Source organism: Rhinatrema bivittatum, chromosome 2, assembly GCF_901001135.1.
Source record: "Rhinatrema bivittatum chromosome 2, aRhiBiv1.1, whole genome shotgun sequence".
Classification (NCBI taxonomy): Eukaryota; Metazoa; Chordata; class Amphibia; order Gymnophiona; family Rhinatrematidae; genus Rhinatrema; species Rhinatrema bivittatum.
Window position 1 is genome coordinate 370,740,643 of NC_042616.1, and position 25,606 is coordinate 370,766,248.

General features: G+C 45.6%; 1 protein-coding gene across 1 annotated transcript in view; it reads left to right on the forward strand.

The window, feature by feature from the left end:
• The window catches only part of GALNT12 (polypeptide N-acetylgalactosaminyltransferase 12), a 396,917-nt gene that overhangs the window by 332,343 nt on the left and 38,968 nt on the right, over window positions 1-25,606 (forward strand). Inside the window, 1 exon segment of the mRNA XM_029589963.1 lies at window positions 7,907-8,020. Coding sequence (XP_029445823.1) covers window positions 7,907-8,020 — 114 coding nt within the window.

Sequence of the window (25,606 nt, forward strand, 5' to 3'; positions counted from 1 at the left end):
GATTTACTTACTGTCCTCCTTCCAATCTTTAATTCAAATTTGATCATATTATAATCACTATTGCCAAGTCCCCCCTACCACCGTTACCTCTTTCACCAAATCCTGTGCTCCCCTGAGAACTAGATCTAAAAGTGTTTCCTCTTTTGTCTGTTCCTGAACCAAGTGCTCCATAAAACTGTTATTTATTCCATCTCTCTAGCATGTCCTGATGTTTCACTTTTCCAGTCAATATTGGGATAATTGAAATCTCCCATTATTACTGCACTACCAATTTGGTTAGCTTCCCTAATTTCTCTTAGCATTTCACTGTCAGTCTCACCATCTTGGCCAGGTGGACGGTAGTACATTCCTATCTCTATACTCTTCCCCAACATGCAAGGGATTTCTACTATAAAGATTTGATTGTGCATTTAATCTCTTGTATGATTTTTATCCTTTGGACTCTATGCCATCCCAGACATAAATCGCCACCCCGCAACCAAGATGCTCCTCTCTATAATTGCAATATAATTTTACCTCAGTATAGCACTGTCCCATTAGTTATCCTCTTTATCCCAGGACAAGCAGGATGCTAGTCCTCACATATGGGTGACGTCACCGAACGGAGCCCAGGCGGGAAAACTTTCTGTCAAAGTTTCTAGAAACTTTTGACTGGCCCAGTGAGGCCACTGAGCATGCCCAGCATGCTATGATATTCTCTGCTACAGGTGTCTCTCTTCAGTCTTCGTTTTTCCGCGCTGCTGTTAGCATCGCGGTTCCAGAGCCGTTGAGAGTTTCTCAACCTTCAATTCGACTTAACAGTCATAGTTTTGATATTCTCTCTCACAGAAAATCTTTCGAGGTCTTTTTCTTACCGGCCGGTAAGTAACCCAGTCTCAAATTTTCTGTTCCGAAAAGTAAAAATTTTCTCCTCAGTCGAATCGACGGTCGTCGATCGTTAAAATATAAAAATGTCAACGGGATTTAAGAAATGCCCTCGTTGTACCAGGAAAATGTCACTTACAGACCCACACACCGAATGTGTATTATGTCTGGGTGACAAACATGATGTACATAACTGTCCACAATGCGCGGAGATGACGCCGAAAACCCGGAAAACCAGGCTTGAAAAAATGGAGCATTTATTCAGCCTGCAACTCATACCTTCCCCATCGCAGTCATCGAAGTCGTCTCCGGCTGGAGCGACTAAGCGTATAATTCTTAAAAAACCTCACCCGGGACCGTCGGGGGATCACTCGTCCCCTTCATCGTCCTCGATGTCGACAAAATCAACAGAAAAATCGAAGTCAAGACATCGACACCGGCATTGAAGCCCTTCGTTGTCAGACTCTGCTTCCCAGGAAGCCACGACAGCAAAGCGGGCAAAACATCAGGAGACGGAGTTGTCAACGCCTCGGCCTACCTCGACTCCACTGCCGGCACCAGATCCAACACAAGATATTTCACAGGAACTTGTACCTCAGCCTACGCCACCGCCCTCAACCGCTCTGCTTCCAACAGTTGTGCGGCCGGAATTGTCCGATTTAATCCGACAAGCGGTTTCACAGGCTTTGAAGGATCAGCTTTCAGGACCGACTTCACTGTCGATGCCGATGCTTACTGCATCGATGCCGGCAAATTTGCCAATGCCGGTGGTAACACCGATGCCGGGGTCATTCTTGACTCCGGTACAACCAGAATCGACGTCGACACCAAAAATAATTACGGCATCGACATCGATATATGCTCAAATCCCATCTCTTCCATCGATACCGATGACATCGATGATACCGCCGTCAACAGTATCGACACCGAGAAGACCAGTTACTGCAACTCCATCGATGCCACCTATCATTTCATCGACACCACCAGTAACAGAAGATTCAGATCCTCAGGAGTTAGCACTCCTTCAATGTCTTCTGAAAAAATATCACAGTGTCATCGATACAGTTCCAAGGAAACCCACGGATAACATCCCTCCAATGATTTCCATCGATGAACCATTACCTGGACCATCAGGTATTTCTACTAATGTAAGGAAGTCCCCAAGAGCTCCCTATCAAGACCCAGAGGAAGATGATTCTTGGGCTGATCAAAGGTCAAACACCTCTTCTGAGGGATTCATGTCCGAACCCTCACCTCCTGAATCACGGAAAAGATCCCCACCAGAGGACTTATCCTTTTCCAGTTTTGTACAAAACATGGCAGACACAATCCCTTTTAAACTTTCCTCAGAACAAGATTCAAGACAACATACTCTAGAGGTCCTCCAGTTCGTGGACCCACCAAAACAGGTTCTAGCAATCCCTATCCATGAGGTGCTTTTAGACCTACAGCACCGGGTGTGGGAGCACCCATGCACGGTTCCAGCAGTCAACAAACGTGTGGACACCACCTACCTAGTGCAACAGGCACCAGGCTTCCAAAAGACACAGCTACCACATCAGTCTGTGGTAGTAGAATCTGCCCAGAAAAAATCCAAAAGGGTACGTCCACACTCCTCAGCTCCTCCAGGGAAGGATCATCGCTTTCTAGACTCCCTTGGCAGAAAGGTTTATCAAGGTGCACTTCTATCTTCCAGAATCTCTGCTTATCAACTGTACATGACGCAGTATCAAAGGGATCTCTGGAAGCAAATGGAGGAATTTACAAATTCTCTCCCAGAGCAATTTCAAGAATCTGCACAGGCCATCATTACCAAGGGCCTAGAAGCTGGGAAGCATGAGGTAAGGGCTGCTTATGACAATTTTGACACAGCCTCAAGAACAGCAGCAGTTGGCATTACAGCACGAAGATGGGCCTGGTTGAAAGCATCAGATCTCAGGCCTGAAGTACAGGAGAAGCTTGTGGACCTGCCATGTCTTGGAGATAATTTGTTTGGGAAAAAAGTACAGGACGCTGTCCAACAACTTAAGGATCACACAGAGACCTTAAGACAACTGTCTCAAATACCACAAGAACCAACAACTCAGGCCCCTAGACGTCTTCCTCGACGAGACCCTAGGCGACCATACTACAGACCAAGAAGGTACTACAATCAGCCTGCAAGGACTAGGCCTTCTAGGCCTACTCAGCGCTCTCAATCCAGGCAACCCAGAACAGCCCGTACTCAACCTCCTCCACAGACTGGTCCGGCGACGGGTTTTTGAACAACATTCCAGAGAACAGGCCCTCCCTACTAAACCCCAAACAACACATACCAGTGGGAGGAAGAATTTCATATTTCCACTCAAATTGGGAAAAGATAACAACAGACCAATGGGTACTTTCCATTGTAGCTCACGGTTACAAACTAAATTTTCTTTCAATTCCTCCAGAATTTCCACCAACTTCCTGCCCACAACAGAATTCTCAGATAATTCAATTACAAATAGAATTATCTGCCCTTCTGAAAGCCAAGGCCATTCAACCAGTACCCAACTCACAAAAGGGCAGAGGATTCTACTCCAGATATTTCCTAATTCCAAAGAAAACGGGAGGCCTCCGACCCATCCTCGACCTCAGAAATCTCAACAAATTTCTAAAGAAAGAAAAATTCAGGATGGTTTCCCTAGGTATAATGCTTCCACTTCTTCAAACAGGAGATTGGCTCTGTTCTCTGGATCTTCAAGATGCTTACGCCCATATACCAATATTCTCTCCTCATCGCAAATATCTGCGCTTCATGTGGGCCTTCAACATTTCCAATACAGAGTACTGCCATTCGGTCTAGCATCTGCTCCCAGAGTATTCACAAAATGCTTGGCAGTAATAACAGCACATTTACACAAGGAAGGTGTACATGTGTTCCCATACCTGGACGATTGGCTCATCAGAAGCCAATCTCAACAAGGACCAATACAGTCTCTCAGCCAAACAATTGCTCTACTACACTCCATGGGATTTCTCATCAATTATCCAAAATCACATCTAATTCCAACCCATCTGCTTCAATTCATAGGAGCAGATTTGAACACCAACCTCTCGAAAGCTTTTCTACCAGAAAATCGAGCAGGCACATTTTCTCTACTGGCAAACTCGATTTGTTCCAGGAAACAAGCGACAGCTCATCAGTTCCTGACCTTACTAGGCCACATGGCATCCACAGTTCATGTAACTCCTATGGCAAGGTTAGCCATGAGATTCACCCAATGGACTTTAAAATCACAATGGATACAAGAACATTCAACACACTACACTCTCCATTCAAGTAACCCACCAACTAACGCTCTTCCCCTACTATGGTGGGTGAACAAGGACAATTTGTGCAAAGGCCTACCCTTTCAACAACCAGTTCCACAGATAACTTTAACTACAGATGCATCCACCTTGGGTTGGGGAGCTCACATAGATACTCTCCAAACACAAGGAACTTGGACAAAGCTCGAAGCAACATTCCAAATCAGTTTTTCTGGAACTTCGAGCTATACGCTATGCTCTACATGCCTTCAAGGACTGCCTTACAAACAAGTCCGTTCTGATACAAACAGACAACACAGTAGCCATGTGGTACATCAACAAGCAAGGAGGAACAGGCTCATACCTCCTTTATCAAGAGGCAGCTCAGATATGGGGTTGGGCCTTGAAAAACTCCATAAGAACATAAGAACATAAGAAAATGCCATATTGGGTCAGACCAAGGGTCCATCAAGCCCAGCATCCTGTTTCCATCAGTGGCCAATCCAGGCCATAAGAACCTGGCAAGTACCCAAAAACTAAGTCTATTCCATGTAACCATTGCTAATGGCAGTGGCTATTCTCTAAGTGAACTTAATAGCAGGTAATTGACTTCTCCTCCAAGAACTTATCCAATCCTTTTTTAATGTTTCTCAAGGCCACTTATCTTCCAGGCATTCACAATGTAGTAGCGGACAGACTCAGTCGTCAATTCCAACCACACGAATGGTCCCTGGATCCTTCAGTAGTGACCAAGATTTTTCAACGTTGGGGACAGCCAACAGTAGATCTCTTTGCATCACATCTGAATCACAAAGTGGACAACTACTGTTTCCTATACAACCTGAACAACAGGCCACCCAAGGACGCATTTGCTCGCCCTTGGAACTCAGGCCTTCTATACGCGTATCCTCCAATACCGCTCATAACCAAAACTCTGGTGAAGCTACAACAGGACAAAGGGGACCATGATACTCATAGCCCCACATTGGCCTCGACAAGTATGGTTTCCTACACTTCTAGACCTCTCAGTCAGGGATCCAGTTCGTCTGGGAGTAGCTCCCACTCTCATAACTCAGGATCAGGGCCGACTGCGCCATCCCAACCTTCAATCCCTGTCCCTGACAGCATGGATGTTGAAAGCTTAATCTTACAACCACTCAATCTTTCATCCAATATATCTCAAGTACTTATAGCTTCACGTAAACCTTCCACACGGAAGAACTATGCTTCCAAGTGGAAAAGGTTCACTTTGTGGAGCAAGCAAAACAACATCAATCCTTTCACTTGCCCTACAAATTCCTTATTAGACTACTTGTACCATCTTTCAGAATCTGGTCTACAGACTTCTTCTATAAGAGTACATTTAAGTGCAATTTCTGCTTACCATAATCAGGTAGCAAACACACCTATCTCTGCACAACCTCTTGTCAGCAGATTTTTGAGAGGTTTAACTCACCTCAAACCACCAATTAGACCTCCCGTCACACAATGGGATCTAAATTTGGTTCTATCAAGACTCATGCACTCTCCTTTTGAGCCCATAGATTCCTGTGATATAAAATTTCTTACATGGAAGACTATCTGCCTCAAAGCCATTACGTCAGCTAGAAGAGTTAGTGAGTTACAGGCACTTGTCACATATGAACCTTACACGAAGTTCTTGCATGACAGAGTGGTTCTCCGTACTCATCCAAAATTCCTCCCTAAGATAGTCACGGAATTCCACTTAAATCAATCTATAGTTTTACCCACATTCTTTCCAAGGCCTCACTCTCACCAAGGAAAGAGGGCCTTACACACCTTGGATTGCAAGCGTACTCTGTCTTTCTATTTAAACCGCACTGCTGTCCATAGGAAATCCAATCAACTCTTTGTTTTTTATGACCCAAACAAACCAGGTAAACCTGTGGGAAAACATACTATATCAAATTGGCTAGCAGATTGCATACAATTTTGTTATGAACAAGCAGGCCTTCCTCTTCAAGGGCGAGTAAAAGCACACTCAGTAAGAGCAATGTCAACTTCAGTAGCACATTATCGTTCAGTGCCAATACTTGACATATGTAAAGCAGCAACGTGGAGTTCTCTTCACACTTTTGCAGCTCATTACTGCTTGGACAAGCAAGGAAGACCAGATTCAGCCTATGGACAATCTGTCTTAAAGAACTTGTTTCCAGCTTAAACCCAACTCCTTCTACATCCAATGTTCTGTGATCTTCAGCTGACTCATTTCAACAACAATACTTCAGTGTTGTCTCAATACAAAATGACTCAGCCTCTAGCTTGCTAATCACCCATATGTGAGGACTAGCATCCTGCTTGTCCTGGGATAAAGCAAAATTGCTTACCTTGTAATAGGTGTTATCCCAGGACAGCAGGATGTAGTCCTCACAGAACCCACCCGCCACCCCGCGGAGTTGGGCCTTCTACCTTTATTATTCTGTTTGCTAAAGCTTTTGCTACATACGAGACTCAAGAGAGACACCTGTGGCAGAGAATATCATAGCATGCTGGGCATGCTCAGTGGCCTCACTGGGCCAGTCAAAAGTTTCTAGAAACTTTGACAGAAAGTTTTCCCGCCTGGGCTCCGTTCGGTGACGTCACCCATATGTGAGGACTACATCCTGCTGTCCTGGGATAACACCTATTACAAGGTAAGCAATTTTGCTTTCCATCTTGTCTCTGAGATGCCAATTAAGTCTGTGATCATTTACTGCTATACACTCTAATTCTCCCATCTTACTTCTTAGACTTCTGGCGTTAGCATACCAACATTTCATAGTGGTTTTTTTTGTTTGCATTAAATTTTTTGCTTTTCAGTTGACCGGGATAAATTGGAATCTTTTAGCTCAGGTGAGTTTTTAATTATAGGCACTTGGACTACTTTTCTTATTATTGTTGGGATGCCCTAACTCTAATGATTTACTAGTATCCTTTGAAGATACCTCCCTCCGAACCACGTGCTGCTGAGCGACTGTTGGCTTTCCCCTTTGATTTAGTTTAAAAGCTGCTCTATCTCCTTTTTAAAGGTTAGTGCCGGCAGTCTGGTTCTACCCTAGTTAAGGTGGAGTCCATCCCTTTAGAAAAGACTCCCCCTTCCTCAAAAGGTTCCCCAGTTGCTTACAAAACTGAATCCCTCTTCCTTGCACCATTGTCTAATCCATGCATTGAGATTCTAGAGCTCCTGCCCGCCTCTGGGGGACCTGCGAGTGGAACAGGGAGCATTTCAGAGAACGCAACCCTGGAGGTTCTGGATTTCAGCTTTCTACCTAAGAGTCTAAATTTGCCTTCCAGAACTTCCCTCCCACATTTTCCTATGTCAGTTCCCACATGTCCAACGACAGCTGGCTCTTCCCCTGCACTGTTTAAAATCCTATCTAGGTGATACTTGAGGTCTGCCACCTTCACACCAGGTAAGCATGTTATCAGGCAATCCTCATGCCTAAATCTAAGCTGGAACTGTCTTTTTGATTTTTTATTGAAAATATTTAAAATTGCATGAGTTACTATAAAAATCTTTGCAAGCTTATTAACCAATATAAAACTTTAAATGTGTCACAGACATGCACAATTTTAAAATTCATGGGACTCTTAAGTTTTGGTACAGAATCTACCTCTAAGCTGGCACAGAAAATCGTGAGTCTTGGTGGTAGTAATAATTTGATAATTTCATTATAAAGCTGCAGTTTCATGCACAAATGAGAAGTGATAATTTGCAATATTATTCTTTGCAATATGTCATCTAAAGATATCCATGTTTTTTCTTCAGCTGAAGAACAAAGGAATGGTGAATTACTGCTTTGACTATAATCCTCTGAATGAGAATGAAGTAACCGGGTACAAAGTTATATTATATCCATGTCATGGCATGGGGCAGAATCAGGTAGGAATTTTTTTTTTTTTTACATTTTACATGATAAATGACTTGTATCATGAGAAGCCTGGGAGTAGGTCCCAAGGTAGTAGAATGGATCACAAATTGATTTGTTGACAGACATGGAACCTACTCTGAAGAGAGAACAGTGATAACTGGAGAACCTCAAGGACTGGTTCTGGAACTGGTTCTGCTCAATATTTTTGAGCGAAACTGCAGAAGAGTTAGAAGGCAAAGTTTGTCTTTTTGCAGATGACACTAAGATCTTTAACAGAATGGACACCACTGAAGGAATTGGCAGAATGAGAAGTGATCTAAGAAAGTTTATGAAGTGGTCAAATGCTTGGGAGTTAGGATTTAGTGCCAAAAAGTGCAGAGTCCTGCTTTTAGGAATCCAAAGTTGTTGTATGTAATGGGACTGATAAGCATGGGCTAGGAGACATACCTTGGAATGATATCATCTGATGATCGGAATGTATGATCGGTGAAGCAATGTGATAAGACTGTGACTAAGGTCAGAGGGATGCTGGGCTGCACAGAGAGAGGCATAATAGCAGGAAATAGGAGGTGGTAATGCCGCTGTACAGGTAACTGGTGAGGCCTCACTCTGTTCAGTTCTGGAGGTCGTATCTCAAAAAGGATATACAGGATAAAGTGGTTCAGAGAGAGACAACCAAAATATGGAGACTACATCAAAAGACACATGAAATGAGACTTGAGTACCTACATATTTATACCCTAGAGAAGAGAAAAGACTGGAGATATGATAGAAACATTTAAATACCTGAAGCATATTAGAAATGCACAAGAGATAAAAAGTTCTCATAGGACAAGCAGGATGGTAGTCCTCACATATGGGTGATATCATCAGGATGGAGCCCAATCACGGAAAACTTCTGTCAAAGTTTCCAGAACTTTGACTGGCCCCTACTGGGCATGCCCAGCATGGCACTAACCTTGCAGCCAGCAGGGGTCCCCCTTCAATCTTCTTTTTTCCACGCAGCAGTAGCCTGACAGGAATTTTCCTCACAGAGTTAGTTAAACTTAAATTGCCCCACAGGGGTCCCTCTTCTTTCTCAGGTCGCGGTACTCCGGTAAGTTTTTTTTACTGTCTTTCGTCAATTACCATCGAGTTTGGCCCTCGCGGCCTACTGGCCGTCGACTGTACCGCGGCTCGATTTGTTTTCTATGGCCATGGCGTCGGGGTTTCGTCGGTGCCCGGACTGTACTCGTACCATGTCTATCACAGACCCTCATAGAGTCTGTGTAATGTGTTTAGGCCATGAGCATGATGTCCTGACTTGCACCAAATGTGCCCTCATGACACCAAAAGGTCGCAAAGCCAGAATGGAGAAGATGGGACTCCTCTTCCGTGCTCACACCCCAACGCCGTCCATCGCATCGATGTCATCGGAACCGGCACCGTCGAAGTCGCACCAGCATCGACCACCGTCCGGTGACTGTCCGCCATCGACGTCTTCACGGCCATCGACTCCCGTTACTCCCCCTCAAGATCGAGGGGTTCGTAGGGAGAAACATCGCCATCAGCCATCGGCATCGTAAGTCTCGGACCGTCGAGGGAGCGAAATCATCGACCTCGCCACTGTCCGAGCCACCATCAAAGAAGCCCCGTCCTGGAATGGCACAGACCATTTCTGCGACTGGGACATTGAGGCCACCCTCACCCGATCGGGGTTTGAGAGTCGCGATTCCACCTGTAAAGGTGGTCCCTCCACCTCCCTCTTCCATCACGGAGCCGGGGCTGCTTGCTCCAGGTCTCCGGGAAGACCTGGACCAGCTGGTCCAGGAGGCCATCGACAAGGCGATGCAACGGCTCCAGGTTCCTCTGGCACCGGCACGGAGAATGGAACCAGTCACCGACCCGATGGCAGCAGCGCTGGCACCGCTGCTATCCCGGATGGAGGCGCTCATGACCGCCCTTCCACCGGTGATTTCCTGGGTCTCTGATGGCTCCGGTGCGCTCCCCATTGACAGCTTCCTCGGGAGGAGAAACACCGTTCCGCATTCCTCCTTCGGGAGTATTGCCTCAGCCATCGATGCCAATTCGTCCCTCGCCACCAATTCATCGGGGGCAATACGCACATCAGCGCCATCGATGCCTTCAATACCGGCACCGATGCCTTCCCGTCCATGGTGCCCCCGGCGATTCCTTCGATTTTATCGGAGCCTCAGCTGGGGCCTTCGGGTATCCAACCCCCTTCTCGTCCTATAGGTCAATCTGCTGATCCTTATGACACCTGGGGTGATGATATGTCCACAGACACCGATGACATACCTTCACCCCTCCCTCTCCTACTGAAAGTAGAAAGCGTTCTCTTCCAGAGGACCTTTCTTTCATTAATTTTGTGAACGAAATGTCTGAGTTGGTCCCTTTTCAACTTCAGATGGAGCAGGATGATAGGCACCAGATGATGGAGCTCCTCCAATTCCTGGATGCCCCTAAAGTGATCACTTCTATTCCCATTCATCAAGTTCTTCTTGACCTCCTCAAAAAGAACTGGGAAAATCCTGGATCCATTGCCCCAGTCCATAGAAAAGCTGACACTACCTATTTAGTACAGTCAGCCCTCGGCTTTCAAAAATCTCAGCTCGACCACCACTCAGTTGTGGTGGAATCGGCTCAAAAGAAAGCAAAAAGGGCGAAGCCTCACTCATCTACCCCTCCTGTTAAGGAACACAAGTTCCTAGACAATATTGGTCGACGAGTGTTCCAAGGGGCCATGCTCATCTCCAGAATTGCTGCTTACCAGCTGTATATGACCCAATACAATAGGGTCATTTTCAAGCAGATACAGGACTTCTCTGAAACCCTGCCTGACCAATTCCAACAACAGCTTCAAATCCTTGTCAACAAGGGATTTGAGGCAGGAAAGCATGAGATAAGAACAGCTTACGATATCTTCGACACCTCTACTAGAGTATCTGCAGCTACCATTTCGGCAAGACGATGGTCCTGGCTCAAATCTTCTGACTTTCGCCCAGAAGTCCAAGACAGGCTATCTGACCTACCATGTGTATGAGACAATCTGTTCGGTGAACAGATCCAGCAAATAGTGGCTGAATTAAAGGACCATCATGAGACCCTTAAACAGCTCTCATCGATACCTTCCGACTTCCCCTCAAGACAGCCCTTTAGGAAGGACTCTAAGAAGTCATTCTTCCATCCAAGGAAGTACTATCCTCCACCAGCAAGGTCCCGAACTACAAGACCTTCTCAGAAACCCCAGCCTTGCCAGGCCCGAAAGCAAAAGCCGCAAGCAGCTCCCCAGCCGGGGCCTGCTTCAGGTTTTTGACTTTCACTTGGAGAGCAGCAGCCTGATTCCTCTGCCAAGCATACCAGTGGGAGGTCGATTGTGCCACTTTCACGACATGTGGCAATCAATCACTACTGACTAATGGCTGCTAGCAATCCTTTGCTCAGGGTTACCACCTAAACTTTCTTGCACTTCCACCGGACACACCACCTCTGCAAGCATGGAGAGTATACGACCATTCTGTCCTTCTGGAGGCAGGAGGTTTCCCTTCTTCTCCAGTTAAGAGCAATAGAACCCGTCCCACTCTCGCAGCAAGGCCTGGGGTTCTATTCCCGGTACTTTTTGATCCCCAAAAAATCCGGGGGAGTTCGTCCAATTCTGGACCTACGTGCTCTCAACAAGTACCTATAGCAAGAAAAGTTCAAGATGGTAACTTTGGGCTCGCTTCTGCCTCTTCTGCAAAGAGGAGACTGTCTCTGCTCTCTGGAACTTCAGGACGCATACACACACATTGCGATAATTCCAGCTCATCGCATGTACCTCAGGTTTTTAGTAGGCCCAAAGCACTATCAATACCGCATGCTTCCGTTTGGCCTAGCATCGGCACCACGAGTCTTTACCAAATGTCTCGTGGTTGTCGCAGCTTTTCTCAGGAAAGAAGGTGTTCACGTCTACCCCTATCTGGACGACTGGTTAATCAGGGCTCCAACCCAGCAAGCCGCTCGGTCGTCATAAGAACATAAGAACATAAGAAAATGCCATACTGGGTCAGACCAAGTGTCCATCAAGCCGAGCATCCTGTTTCCAACAGTGGCCAATCCAGGCCATAAGAACCTGGCAAGTACCCAAAAACTAAGTCTATTCCATGTAACCATTGCTAATGGCAGTGGCTATTCTTTAAGTGAACTTAATAGCAGGTAATGGACTTCTCCTCCAAGAACTTATCCAATCCTTTTTTAAACACAAGCTATACTAACTGCACGAACCACATTCTCTGGCAACAAATTCCAGAGTTTAATTGTGCGTTGAGTAAAAAAGAACTTTCTCCGATTAGTTTTAAATGTGCCCCATGCTAACTTCATGGAGTGCCCCCTAGTCTTTCTATTATCCGAAAGAGTAAATAACCGATTCACATCTACCCGTTCTAGACCTCTCATGATTTTAAACACCTCTATCATATCCCCCCTCAGTCGTCTCTTCTCCAAGCTGAAAAGTCCTAACCTCTTTAGTCTTTCCTCATAGGGGAGTTGTTCCATTCCCCTTATCATTTTGGTAGCCCTTCTCTGTACCTTCTCCATCGCAATTATATCTTTTTTGAGATGCAGGGACCAGAATTGTACACAGTATTCAAGGTGCGGTCTCACCATGGAGCGATACAAAGGCATTATGACATTTTCCGTTTTATTCATCATTCCTTTTCTAATAATTCCCAACATTCTGTTTGCTTTTTTGACTGCCGCAGCACACTGCACCGACTATTTCAATGTGTTATCCACTATGACACCTAGATCTCTTTCTTGGGTTGTAGCACCTAATATGGAACCCAACATTGTGTAATTATAGCATGGGTTATTTTTCCCTATATGCATCACCTTGCACTTATCCAAATTAAATTTCATCTGCCATTTGGATGCCCAATTTTCCAGTCTCACAAGGTTTTCCTGCAATTTATCACAATCTGCTTGTGATTTAACTACTCTGAACAATTTTGTGTCATCTGCAAATTTGATTATCTCACTCGTCGTATTTCTTTCCAGATCATTTATAAATATATTGAACAGTAAGGGTCCCAATACAGATCCTTGAGGCACTCCACTGTCCACTCCCTTCCACTGAGAAAATTGCCCATTTAATCCTACTCTCTGTTTCCTGTCTTTTAGCCAGTTTGCAATCCACGAAAGGACATCGCCACCTATCCCATGACTTTTTACTTTTCCTAGAAGCCTCTCATGAGGAACTTTGTCAAACGCCTTCTGAAAATCCAAGTATACTATATCTACCGGTTCACCTTTATCCACATGTTTATTAACTCCTTCAAAAAACCGGTTTGATTTGTATTTAATGCAGGAAGATCGGTATATAAAAACCAAAAATAAATAAATAAATAAAAAAGTGAAGCAGATTTGTGAGGCAAGACTTGCCCTGGGTAAAGCCATGCTGACTTTGTTCCATTAAACCATGTCTTTCTATATGTTCTGTGATTTTGATGTTTAGAACACTTTCCACTATTTTTTCCTGGCACTGAAGTCAGGCTAACCGGTCTGTAGTTTCCCGGATCGCCCCTGGAGCCCTTTTAAATATTGGGGTTACATTTGCTATCCTCCAGTCTTCAGGTACAATGGATGATTTTAATGATAAGTTACAAATTTTTACTAATAGGTCTGAAATTTCATTTTTTAGTTCCTTCAGAACTCTGGGGTGTATACCATCCGGTCCAGGTGATTTACTACTCTTCAGTTTGTCAGTCAGGCCTACCACATCTTCTAGGTTCACCGTGATTTGATTCAGTCCATCTGAATCATTACCCATGAAAACCTTCTCCATTACGGGTACCTCCCCAACATCCTCTTCAGTAAACACCGAAGCAAAGAAATCATTTAATCTTTCCGCGATGGCCTTATCTTCTCTAAGTGCCCCTTTAACCTCTCGATCATCTAACGGTCCAACTGACTCCCTCACAGGCTTTCTGCTTCGGATATATTTTAAAAAGTTTTTACTGTGAGTTTTTGCCTCTACAGCCAACTTCTTTTCAAATTTTCTCTTAGCCTGTCTTATCAATGTCTTACATTTAACTTGCCAATGTTTATGCTTTATCCATTTTCTTCTGTTGGATCCTTCTTCCAATTTTTGAATGAAGATCTTTTGGCTAAAATAGCTTCTTTCACCTCCCCTTTTAACCATGGCCGGTAATCGTTTTGTCTTCTTTCCACCTTTCTTAATGTGTGGAATACATCTGGTCCTGTGCTTCTAGAATGGTATTTTTAACAATGACCACGCCTCTTGGACATTTTTACTTTGTAGCTGCTCCTTTCAGTTTTTTTCTAACAATTTTTCTCATTTTTATCAAAGTTTCCCTTTGAAATTTTTAGCACGAGAGCATTGGATTTTGCACACTGTTCCTTTCCAGTCATTAAATCAAATTTGATCATATTATGATCACTATTGCCAAGCGGCCCCACCACCGTTACCTCTCTCACCAAGGTCCTGTGCTCTACTGAGAATTAGATCTATAAATTGCTCCCTCTCTCGTCTGTTCCTGAACCAATTGCTCCATAAAGCTATCATTTATTCCATCCAGGAACGTTATCTCTCTAGTGTGACCCGATGATACATTTACCCAGTCTATATTGGGGGTAATTGAAGTCTCCCCATTATTACTGCACTAACCAATTTGGTTAGCTTCCCTAATTTCTCTAGCATTTCACGGTCCATCTCACCATCTGACCAGGTGGACGGTAGTATACCCTCTATCACTGTAGTCTTCCCTGACACACAAGGGATTACCCATAAAGATTCCATTTTGTATTTAAGTCTCATTGCAGGATGGTTTCCTGTTGGACTCTATGCCATCCCGGACATAAAGCGCCACACCTCCTCCCGACTGCTTCCTCTCTGTCCATTGCGATATATTTGTACCCTGGTATAGCACTGTCCCATTGGTTATCCTCTTTCCACCATGTCTCTGAGATGGCCAATTAAGTCTATGTCATAATTTACTGGCTATACATTCTAATTCTCCCATCTTTACTTCTAGACTTCTGGCATTAGCATACAAACATTTCAAAGTTTGTTTTTGTTTGTATTTTTATTCTGTTTTTTAATTTATAGGGATAAGTTAGAATTTTTTAGCTCAGGGTGAGTTTTTAGTTACAGGCACTTGGACTACTTTTCTAATTATTGGAACCTCTCTGTCGGATGCCCTAATTCTAATGCATCATTAGTATCCTTTAAAGATACCTCTCTCCGAACCATGCGCTGCTGAGCGACTGGTCGGCTTTCCCCTTTGTTCTAGTTTAAAAGCTGCTCTATCTCCTTTTTAAAGGTTAGCGCCAGCAGTCTGGTTCCACCCTGGTTAAGGTGGAGCCCATCCCTTCGGAAGAGACTCCCCCTTCCCCAAAAGGTTCCCCAGTTCCCTAACAAACTGAATCCCTCTTCCTTTGGCACCATCGTCTCATCCACGCATTGACCCTACACACTCTAATTTCTCTAGGATTTCTCGTCAATTACGAAAAATCCTATTTAGTCCCATCTCAAACCTTGTTTTTCCTTGGGGCAGACTTGGACAACCTTGCAGGCAAAAGCCTTGTCTACCTCAACAACGAGCGCTAATCCTCCGTGTCTCTCGCTCACCAGTTGTCTCAGCATACAGCAACAGCTTCGCCAATTCCTCGTCCTTTTAGGACACATGGCGTCCTCAGTCCATGTCACACCAATGGCCCGCCTGGCCATGAAGGCTCGTGCATTGGACTCTGAGGTCACAATGGATTCAGGCTGTTCAGCCTCTGTCGACCATTGTCCACATCACAGACTTACTCCGTCTGTCTCTCGCCTGGTGGAAAAATCACAACAATCTCCTCCAGGGACTGCCCTTTCAAGTGCCAGATCCTCAACTCATTCTCACCACCGATGCTTCCAACCTCGGGTGGGGAGCCCACGTGGACAATCTACAGACACAAGGGTCTTGGTCTCCAGGGGAAGCCAAACATCAAATAAACTTCCTAGAACTTTGAACAATGCGATATGCTCTCAGGGCTTTTCAGGAACGCCTGTCAAATCACGTCATCCTGATTCAGACGGACAACCAGGTGGCCATGTGGTATATCAACAAGCAGGGAGGCACAGGCTCCTTCCTTCTGTGTCAGGAAGCTGCGCAGGTTTGGACGGAAGCACTCTCCCACGCGATGTACCTGAGGGCCACCTATTTGCCGGGAGTGGACAATGTCTTGGCAGACAAACTGAGTCGTGTCTTCCAACCGCACAAGTGGTCTCTCAACCCCTCGGTAGCGAACTTAATCTTCCAATAATGGGGTTATCCCCAGACAGACCTCTTTGTGTCCCCTCAGAACCACAAAGTTGACAATTTCTGCTCCCTCATTCGGAGTTAGCGCTCTCCGCCCAGAGATGCATTCTCCCTCTCATGGGCAACCGGTCTGCTCTATGCATTCCCTCCATTTCCTCTTCTCTCGAAGACTCTCGTGAAGTTACGTCAGGACAAGGGAACCATGATCCTGAATAGGACCTCACTGGCCACGCCAAGTGTGGGTTCCAATACTTCAGGATCTCTCCATCAGCAGGCACATTCCCTTGGGAACGGACCCGCGTCTGATCACTTAAAACAACGGATGCCTATGCCATCCCAATCTTCAGGCCTTGTCTCTGACGGCATGGATGTTGAAAGGTTAATTCTTCAACCATTTAACCTTTCAGGTTCGGTTTCTTGTGTCCTGATTTCTTGTGGAAGGCTTCCGTGAAGCAAATCTTATTCCTATAAATGGAAAAGGTACACATCATGGTGCACCTCGCAGTCCCTTGATCCCTTTTCCTGTCCAGTCCCAAGGTTTTTGGACTATCTCTTGCATTTGTCAGAGTCAGGTTTAAAGACCTCTTCAATTAGAATGCAAGCCGTCCATAAAGGTGTCGGGGATGTTCCTATATCAGTACAACCCCTAGTAACACGCTTTTTAAAGGGCTTGCTCCATATCAAGCCTCCTTTACGTCCTCCGGCCCTTTCTTGGGACCTTAATCTGGTTCTTGGTCGGCTCATGAAACCACCATTCGAGCCTCTTCACTCCTGTGACCTAAAATATCTCACATGGAAAGTGATTTTCCTTTTGGCTATCACTTCAGCTCGCAGGGTTAGTGAGTTACAGGCCCTAGTTACCTATCCGCCTTACACTAAATTCCTGCAGGACCGGGCGGTACTCCGCACTCACCCTAAGTTTTTACCCAAGGTAGTTTCGGAATTTCACATTAATCAATCCATCATACTACCTACCTTCTTTCCCAGGCCCCATTCCAATCCAGGGGAAACAGGCTCTGCATACCCTTGACTGTAAACGGGCTCTAGCGTTTTACCTAGACCGTACAGTTGCCCACAGGAAGAGTACTCAGTTATTTGTCTCTTTCCATCCCAACAAATTAGGGCAACCTGTGGGTAAGCAGACTCTCTCCTTCTGGTTGGTGGGCTGCATACCTCTTTGCTATCAGCAAGCAGGCATTCCTTTTTAAGACCGTGTCAAAGCACACTCTGTGAGGGCCATGGCGACTTCAGTAGCACACCTACGATCGGTGCCGCTTCCTGAAATTTGCAGGGCTGCCACCTGGAGTTCTCTTCATACCTTTACAGCCCACTATTGCTTGGACAAAGCCGGAAGACAAGATTCCATCTTCGGCCAGTCTGTCCTGCGTAACTTATTTCCAACGTGACGTACCTACACCCTTCCCCCTGCCCGGTGGGGTTCAGGATGCCCTCTACCAAATTCCACCCCAGTTGTTGTGCCTGTTGCATGCCGTTGGGTACATTTGGTGCATATTCGGACATCCTCAGCTTGGTACTCACCCATATGTGAGGACTACTATCCTGCTTGTCCTGTGAGAAAGCAAATGTTGCTTACCTGTTACAGGTGTTCTCACAGGACAGCTGGATGTTAGTCCTCACGAAACCCTCCTGCTGCCCCGCGGTGTTGGGTTCGTAACGTTTTGTTGTTTTATTTTTCAGCACTGCCTGTAGCTTTCAAATAAGACTGAAGGGGGACCCCTGCTGGCTGCAGGGTTAGTGCCATGCTGGGCATGCCCAGTAGGGGCCAGTCAAAGTTCTGGAAACTTTGACAGAAGTTTTCCGTGATTGGGCTCCATCCTGATGATGTCACCCATATGCGAGGACTAACATCCTGCTGTCCTGTGAGAACACCTGTTACAGGTAAGCAACATTTGCTTTTCCAATGGAAAGGAAGCTGTTGAACTGGGGACATGATATGAAACTCTAGCGGGGTAGACTCAGGAACAATATTAGAAAATAATTTTTTTTATGGAAAGGATGGTAGATCCCAGGCATGCCTTTCCTGAGCAGCTGGTGAAAACAAAAACTGTGACTGAATTTTAAAAGTTGTGGGATAAGCAGGTTTTTAGTGGGAAGAGGATAACTTTTCTGTATGGGGATAACCTGCATGGAGCAGCAGTTACAACCCTAAAGATCTTGCTGGGCAGACTGGAGGGGCTATTATCTTTATTTACTATGTTAAAAATCAAATAGCCAACATGCAATTATTTCTCTGGCTCTCTTACTCTTATTATATTTTTCTATAGTGCTGAGAATACATAAAGGGGCGGATTTTCAGAGCCCTGCTCGCGTAAATCCGCCCAAAACCGGGCGGATTTACGCGAGCAGGGCCCTGCGCGCCGGTAAGCCTATTTTACATAGGCCTACCGGCGCGCGCAGAGCCCCGGGACTTGCGTAAGTCCCGGGGTTTTCGGAGGGGGCGTGTCGGGGGGCGTGTCGGGGGCAGGTCCGAACCGCGGGGCGTGTCGGGAGCGTTCCGGGGGCGGGCCCGGGGGCGTGGCTACGGCCCGGGGCGGCCCGGGGGCGTGGCCGCGCCCTCCGGACCCGCCCCCAGATCGTGTCCCGGCGCGCTAGCGGCCCGCTGGCGCGCGGGGATTTACGTCTCCCTCCGGGAGGCGTAAATCCCCCAACAAAAGGTAAGGGGGGGGTTTAGACAGGGCCGGGCGGGTGGGTTTAGGGAGGGGAAGGTGAGGGGAGGGCAAAGGAAAGTTCCCTCCGAGGCCGCTCCGATTTCGGAGCGGCCTTGGAGGGAACGGGGGTAGGCAGCGCAGCTCGGCGCGCGCCGGCTATACAAAATCCATAGCCTTGCGCGCGCCGATCCAGGATTTTAGTGGATACGCGCGGCTCCGCGCATATCTACTAAAATCCAGCGTACTTTTGTTTGCGCCTGGAGCGCAAACAAAAGTAGGCTGTTCGCGCTCCTTTTAAAATCCGCCCCAAAGTGCTTTACAAGATACGTCTATATTTTAACATAGATATATGATCATTCCTTCCAACAAACCCATATAGTTGGAATATGTGTGGAAATTCCCTGCAATACACTTACAATATAAATGAAGAGAGTAGGCAATATACAAAATAAATGAGTGGCAGCAACTGCAGAAAAGGGTTCAGGTATGACACCACAGAAGAAGTAATCATGGATATAGGTTTTATGGAGTTTATTGGATAACCTCTTAGTGTGTGACTTGAACTTGGAGAGTCAGTTCTGGTTTTCTGTATTAAAAGGAAGTACCACAAATATTGCTATTGCATGAAAATCTAGCTCTTGCTTACTCATTGTGCATATCCACAAAACCCAACTGACTGGATATATCCCAATGACTGAATTGAGAACCACTTTTCTAGAGTAAACATATCGAGGTCCTTCAGTCTCATCTCATGCGACATTTGGTGCAAACTCCACACCATTTTGATTGCCTTTCTCTGGACCTTCTCTAGCCCCTCTTCACTCTTCTGAGGTATGTCCTCCAGAACCTAACGCAATTGGCCTCACCAATGACCTTTCAAGAGGCATTACCTCCTGTTTTTCTGTTGGTTATGCCTCTTCTCACAGGACAAGCAGGATGGTAGTCCTCACATATGGGTGACATCACAGGATGGAGCCCTGTATGGAAAACTTTTTTGTCCGTTTCTACAAAGCTTTGAGTGAAACTGGCACACTGGGTGCACTGAGCATGCTCAGCCTGCAGTTATCCCTGTCAGCCACAGGTGTCTCCCTCAGTCTTCTTTTTTCTGCTCTGCAGTAAGCATAGCGGTTAGGAGCTCTGTGAGAAATTCTAACACTTTTTCCACACTGAAACACTTAACCTTTTACTTCACAAACGCTTTTCCCTGCACGGGGCTCCCTTCGCGTACGTTTATTCGACGCTCGATGAGTACTATGCCCTGTTTTTTCGGTCGGTTCCTGTCATCTCCTTGGCCTGCCAACTGACTGCGGCCTTCCCTCTCCCTATGTTTTCAGTTAGCCACACATAGCCTGCGAGTGTCCCTCTGTGACACTCTGCCTGGTTATTAGCGCTAGTGGGACAGGGACTTCCATGGTTTCCATTGCCGCCAGGGCGCCTGTCGATTCAGGTCCTTCAAATTCCTCAGTACCCTCGCGCAGTCTATGCCCTCATCGCTACCCCCTTCAGACTGTCCTGAATTCTTAGATGCCATCGGTACCCCTCCCCCCGCAGTACTCTGATGCCATCGTCCCTGCATATTTTCTATCAGTGCTATCCATGTTTTTCATCCATGGCACTGATTTTTCCTTGGGTTTCATCGGTGCCATCATTGCCCGGATGGATGCCATCGACGTACACCTTGTCTCGTCGCTGCCATCCATGCCCGGGTCGATGTCACTGTCGCCCGGGGCACTTCCATCGATGCCAAGGTCATTTCCATCGATGCCATCCTTTAATTTATGGATGCCATCGATGCCCAGGACCTTTCCATCGATGCCAGGGTCGATTCCAACATAAAGTCCATCGATGCCCATGTCAGTGCCATTAATGCCATTGGCGCCCGCCTCCATACATCGATGCCCTCGACGTCCGCCTCCATACATCGATGCCCTCGATGCCCATGTCATTTCCATCGGTGTCTTCGACGTTCCTTTCGATGCGGTCATCGACTCCGTCGATGCCGGTATCATTTTTCCGATGCCTACGATGTTTGTTCGATTATTCGATGCCACATCGTTCCCATGGATACCGACACTGATGCCGTAAGTGCTCTGTCACTGTCATCATTGCTCTGGTCAAGTCATCGACGTTTTTTCATATATATTTTTGACGATACCCTCGAGGCCGCTATTGACACCGTCAATACAAACATAGCACCGCCATGTAATGCCCTCGCCTGAAAACAGTGCTCCATGCTTTGGGTTCATATTAGCCTATGACACTACATAGTGCCAGAAGCAGTGCAGCCATGCTGACAGTCCGTCATCAGTCGCCATCCAAGACAGCGAGGGCATCCATTTTGGTGCTGGGGAAAGACCGGGCCGAGCACCGTGGCATGTATCGTCACCAACACGGTGACCGTCCGCCATCAATGCCATCCAGCACAGTTGTGCTATCCTTCTCAATGCTGGACAGTGCTCGGGCCGAGGAACATCACCACTGCCATTGACACTGTTCCGCACAGTATTGGCAGTCCTTGGTGCTCCAGAAACACTGGAACGAGTTCCAAAGAATTCTGCACTGGCGTCACGAGACAACGAGCCGCTGCGACGAGGGCCGGGTTCACGAGCTGTTAATTGGCTCCCCTGTTCCCGAGGTGTGCCCCACTGACATCGGTGGGGGAATGTGACCCTCCACAAAATACTACCGTGGTAGCGCCAGCCTCGCTCAGCCTGTCTCCTCTATACCTGCGCCACCATACCAGGCATCAGAGTTGAGACGGGCGTCGATTCCCTCGATGACTCCTGAAATTCACGGAGCCAGCAATCTTCACCAGCTCGTCCTTCAGTGATCCATGTTGGATGGTAAGTACCCACTTCTGCGGCATTCCCATTGAGATGTGTTCTCTAATTCGAGCCACATGGTTCGAAAAGTTCTAGGTCATATACCTTCCAAGAACCGTATTAGTGTCACATATCGCTATGCCAGCTATGTCAGCCACAATACCAAGAGAACCTCTCTCTCATTTCTTTGGGATTGCATCAGGGCATCCTCCCTTCTTCAGCAACGAGGCTCTGTACCGATTAATGCTCTGGCTTCTGGTTCCTGCTTCAGAACCAAAGTTCTGGGTGCTTTTGCTGATCTGCTAAACACGAGATCCAGCAAATACTGCCTCAAGTGCAAGTCCACCTCAAAGCCTGAAGACAGGTCTCGATGTCTCCTTGTACAGCACACAGAAATGCGGGTAAGACTTTACCACTCACGCTCCCGTGGGAGCTAACATGATATCCAGATTACATCAGCCCCTCCAGTTGGACACCTCCTGGTCTCCCAACTGGCCGGATATCAGAGCGGCCACCCCACCTTTTACCAAGGTTCCTGGTACACTCCCCCGGACGCTACAGAGAGGGGGTTGGGGAGTTTTAATTACACTATTCTTTCTTTCAACAGAAAGTAGTTACTCTCCGTCCATCCTGGACCTCAGAATACTAACTTTCTTCAGAAGGTACAGGTAAAATATATCTTCCAGTTCACCATGCTTCCATATTGCAGTAAGTACATTACCTCTATCTTCCTATGTGCTTCATGGTGAGTCCATCAATATTACAATCCCAAGCTTGCTGGTTGCACCAGCTTCGCAAATGGGGTATTTATTGAATCACGATCAGTGACTGCTGTTTCCCCCTGCGGAGTGGCAGCATCATTCACGCTTTTCTTTGCATACACAGCTGCATAACCACAGTCAGTCCACGCAAGGGAGTTCTACTCTTCATGACTCACTAATACATTTACTAACTGGGCTTACTTGTCACTGCCATAAATCCCTTATACAACACTCTGCCTGGACACCACAGTCATAATGAACCTTCCTGTCCAGTATACGCGCAGACATTCTAATAAATTCTTACATGTCCCTGCATGCATTTTCCATAACCTCAGCCCCTCAATTCTTCTTTGTTGGGCCATGGGGTTTTTTCACTATGCACTTTCCCCATAGATCCAAAACTGCGTGGTCATTGTTAAAAAAAATACCATTCTAGAAGCACAGTCCAGATGTATTCCACACATTAAGAAAGGTGGAAAGAAGGCAAAACGATTACCGGCATGGTTAAAAGGGGAGGTGTAAGAAGCTATTTTAGCCAAAAGATCTTCATTCAAAAATTGGAAGAAGAATCCAACAGAAGAAAATAGGATAATACATAAACGTTGGCAAGTTAAATGTAAGACATTGGTAAGACAGGTTAAGAGAGAATTTGAAAAGAAGTTGGCCGTAGAGGCAAAAACTCACAGTAAAAACTTTTTAAAATATATCCAAAGCAGAAAGCTTGTGAGGGAGTCAGTTGGACCGTTAGATGATCGAGGGGTTAAAGGGGCACTTAGAGAAGATAAGGCCATCGCGGAAAATTAAATGATTTATTTGCTTAAGAACATAAGAAATTGCCATGCTGGGTCAGACCAAGGGTCCATCAAGGCCAGCATCCTGTTTCCAACAGAGGCCAAAACCAGGCCACAAGAACCTGGCAATTACCCAAACACTAAGAAGATCCCATGCTACTGATGCAATTAATAGCAGTGGCTATTCCCTAAGTAAAATTGATAGCCACTAATGGACTTCTCATCCAAGAACTTATCCAAACCTTTTTTGAACCCAGCTACACTAACTGCACTAACCACATCCCCTGGCAACAAATTCCAGAGCTTTATTGTACGTTGAGTGAAAAAGAATTTTCTCCGATTAGTCTTAAATGTGCTACTTGCTAACTTCATGGAATGCCCCCTAGTCCTATTATTCGAAAGTGAAAATAACTGAGTCACATCTACTTGTTCAAGATCTCTCATGATCTTAAAGACCTCTATCATATCCCCCCTCAGCCATCTCTTCTCCAAGCTGAACAGCCTTAACTTCTTCAGCCTTTCCTCATAGGGAAGCTGTTCCATCCCCTTTATCATTTTGGTTGCCCTTCTCTGTACCTTCTCCATCGCAACTATATCTTTTTTGAGATGCGGCGACCAGAATTGTACACAGTATTCAAGGTGTGGTCTCACCATGGAGCGATATAGAGGCATTATGACATTTTCCGTTCTATTAACCATTCCCTTCCTAATAATTCCTAACATTCTATTTGCTTTTTTGACTGCTGCAGCACACTGAGCTGACTATTTTAAAGTATTATCCACTATGATGCCTAGATCTTTTTCCTGGGTGGTAGCTCCTAATATGGAACCTAACATCGTGTAACTACAGCAACGGTTATTTTTCCCTATATGCAACACCTTGCACTTGTCCACATTAAATTTCATCTGCCATTTCGATGCTCAATCTTCAAGTCTTGCAAGGTCCTCCTGCAATGTATCACAGTCTGCTTATGATTTAACTACTCTGAATAATTTTGTATCATCTGCAAATTTGATAACCTCACTCGTCGTATTCCTTTCCAGATCATTTATATATATATTGAAAAGCACCGGTCCAAGTACAGATCCCTGAGGCACTCCACTGTTTACCCTTTTCCACTGAGAAAATTGACCATTTAATCTTCGGTGTTTACTGAAGAGGATGTTGGGGAGGTACCCGTATTGGAGAAGGTTTTCATGGGCAATGATTCAGATGGACTGAATCAAATCACGGTGAACCTAGAAGATGTGGTAGACCTGATTGACAAATTTAAAAATAGTAAATCACCTGGACTGAATGGTATACGCACCAGAGTTCTGAAAGAACTAAAAAAAATGAAATTTCAGACCTATTAGTAAAAATTTGTAACCTATCATTAAAATTATCCATTGTACCTGAAGACTGGAGGATAGCTAATGTAACCCCAATATTTTAAAAGGGTTCCAGGGGCGATCCGGGAAACTACAGACCGGTTAGCCTGACTTCAGTGCCAGGAAAAATAGTGGAAAGTGTTCTAAACATCAGAATCACAGAACATATAGAAAGATATGGTTTCATGGAACAAAGTCAGCATGGCTTTACCCAAGGCAAGTCTTGCCTCACAAATCTGCTTCACTTTTTTGAAGGAGTTAATAAAGGTGAACCGGTAGATGTAGTATACTTGGATTTTCAGAAGGCGTTTGACAAAGTTCCTCATGAGAAGCTTCTAGAAAAAGTAAAAAGTCATGGGATAGGTGGTGATGTCCTTTCGTGGATTGCAAACTGGCTAAAAGACACGAAACAGAGAGTAGGATTAAATGGACAATTTTCTCAGTGGAAGGGAGTCGGCAGTGGAGTGCCTCAGGGATCTGTATTGGGACCCTTACTTTTCAATATATTTATAAATGATCTGGAAAGAAATACGACGAGTGAGATAATCGAATTTGCAGATGATACAAAATTGTTCAGAGTAGTTAAATCGCAAGCAGATTGTGATAAATTGCAGGAAGACCTTGTAGGACTGGAAAATTGGGCATCGAAATGGCAAATGAAATTTTATGTGGATAAGTGCAAGGTGATGCATATAGGGAAAAATAACCCATGCTATAGTTACACAATGTTAGGTTCCATATTAGGTGCTACAACCCAAGAAAGAGATCTAGGCATCATAGTGGATAACACATTGAAATCATCGGTTCACTGTGCTTTGGCAGTCAAAAAAGCAAACAGAAAGTTGGGAATTATTAGAAAGGGAATGGTGAATAAAACGGAAAATGT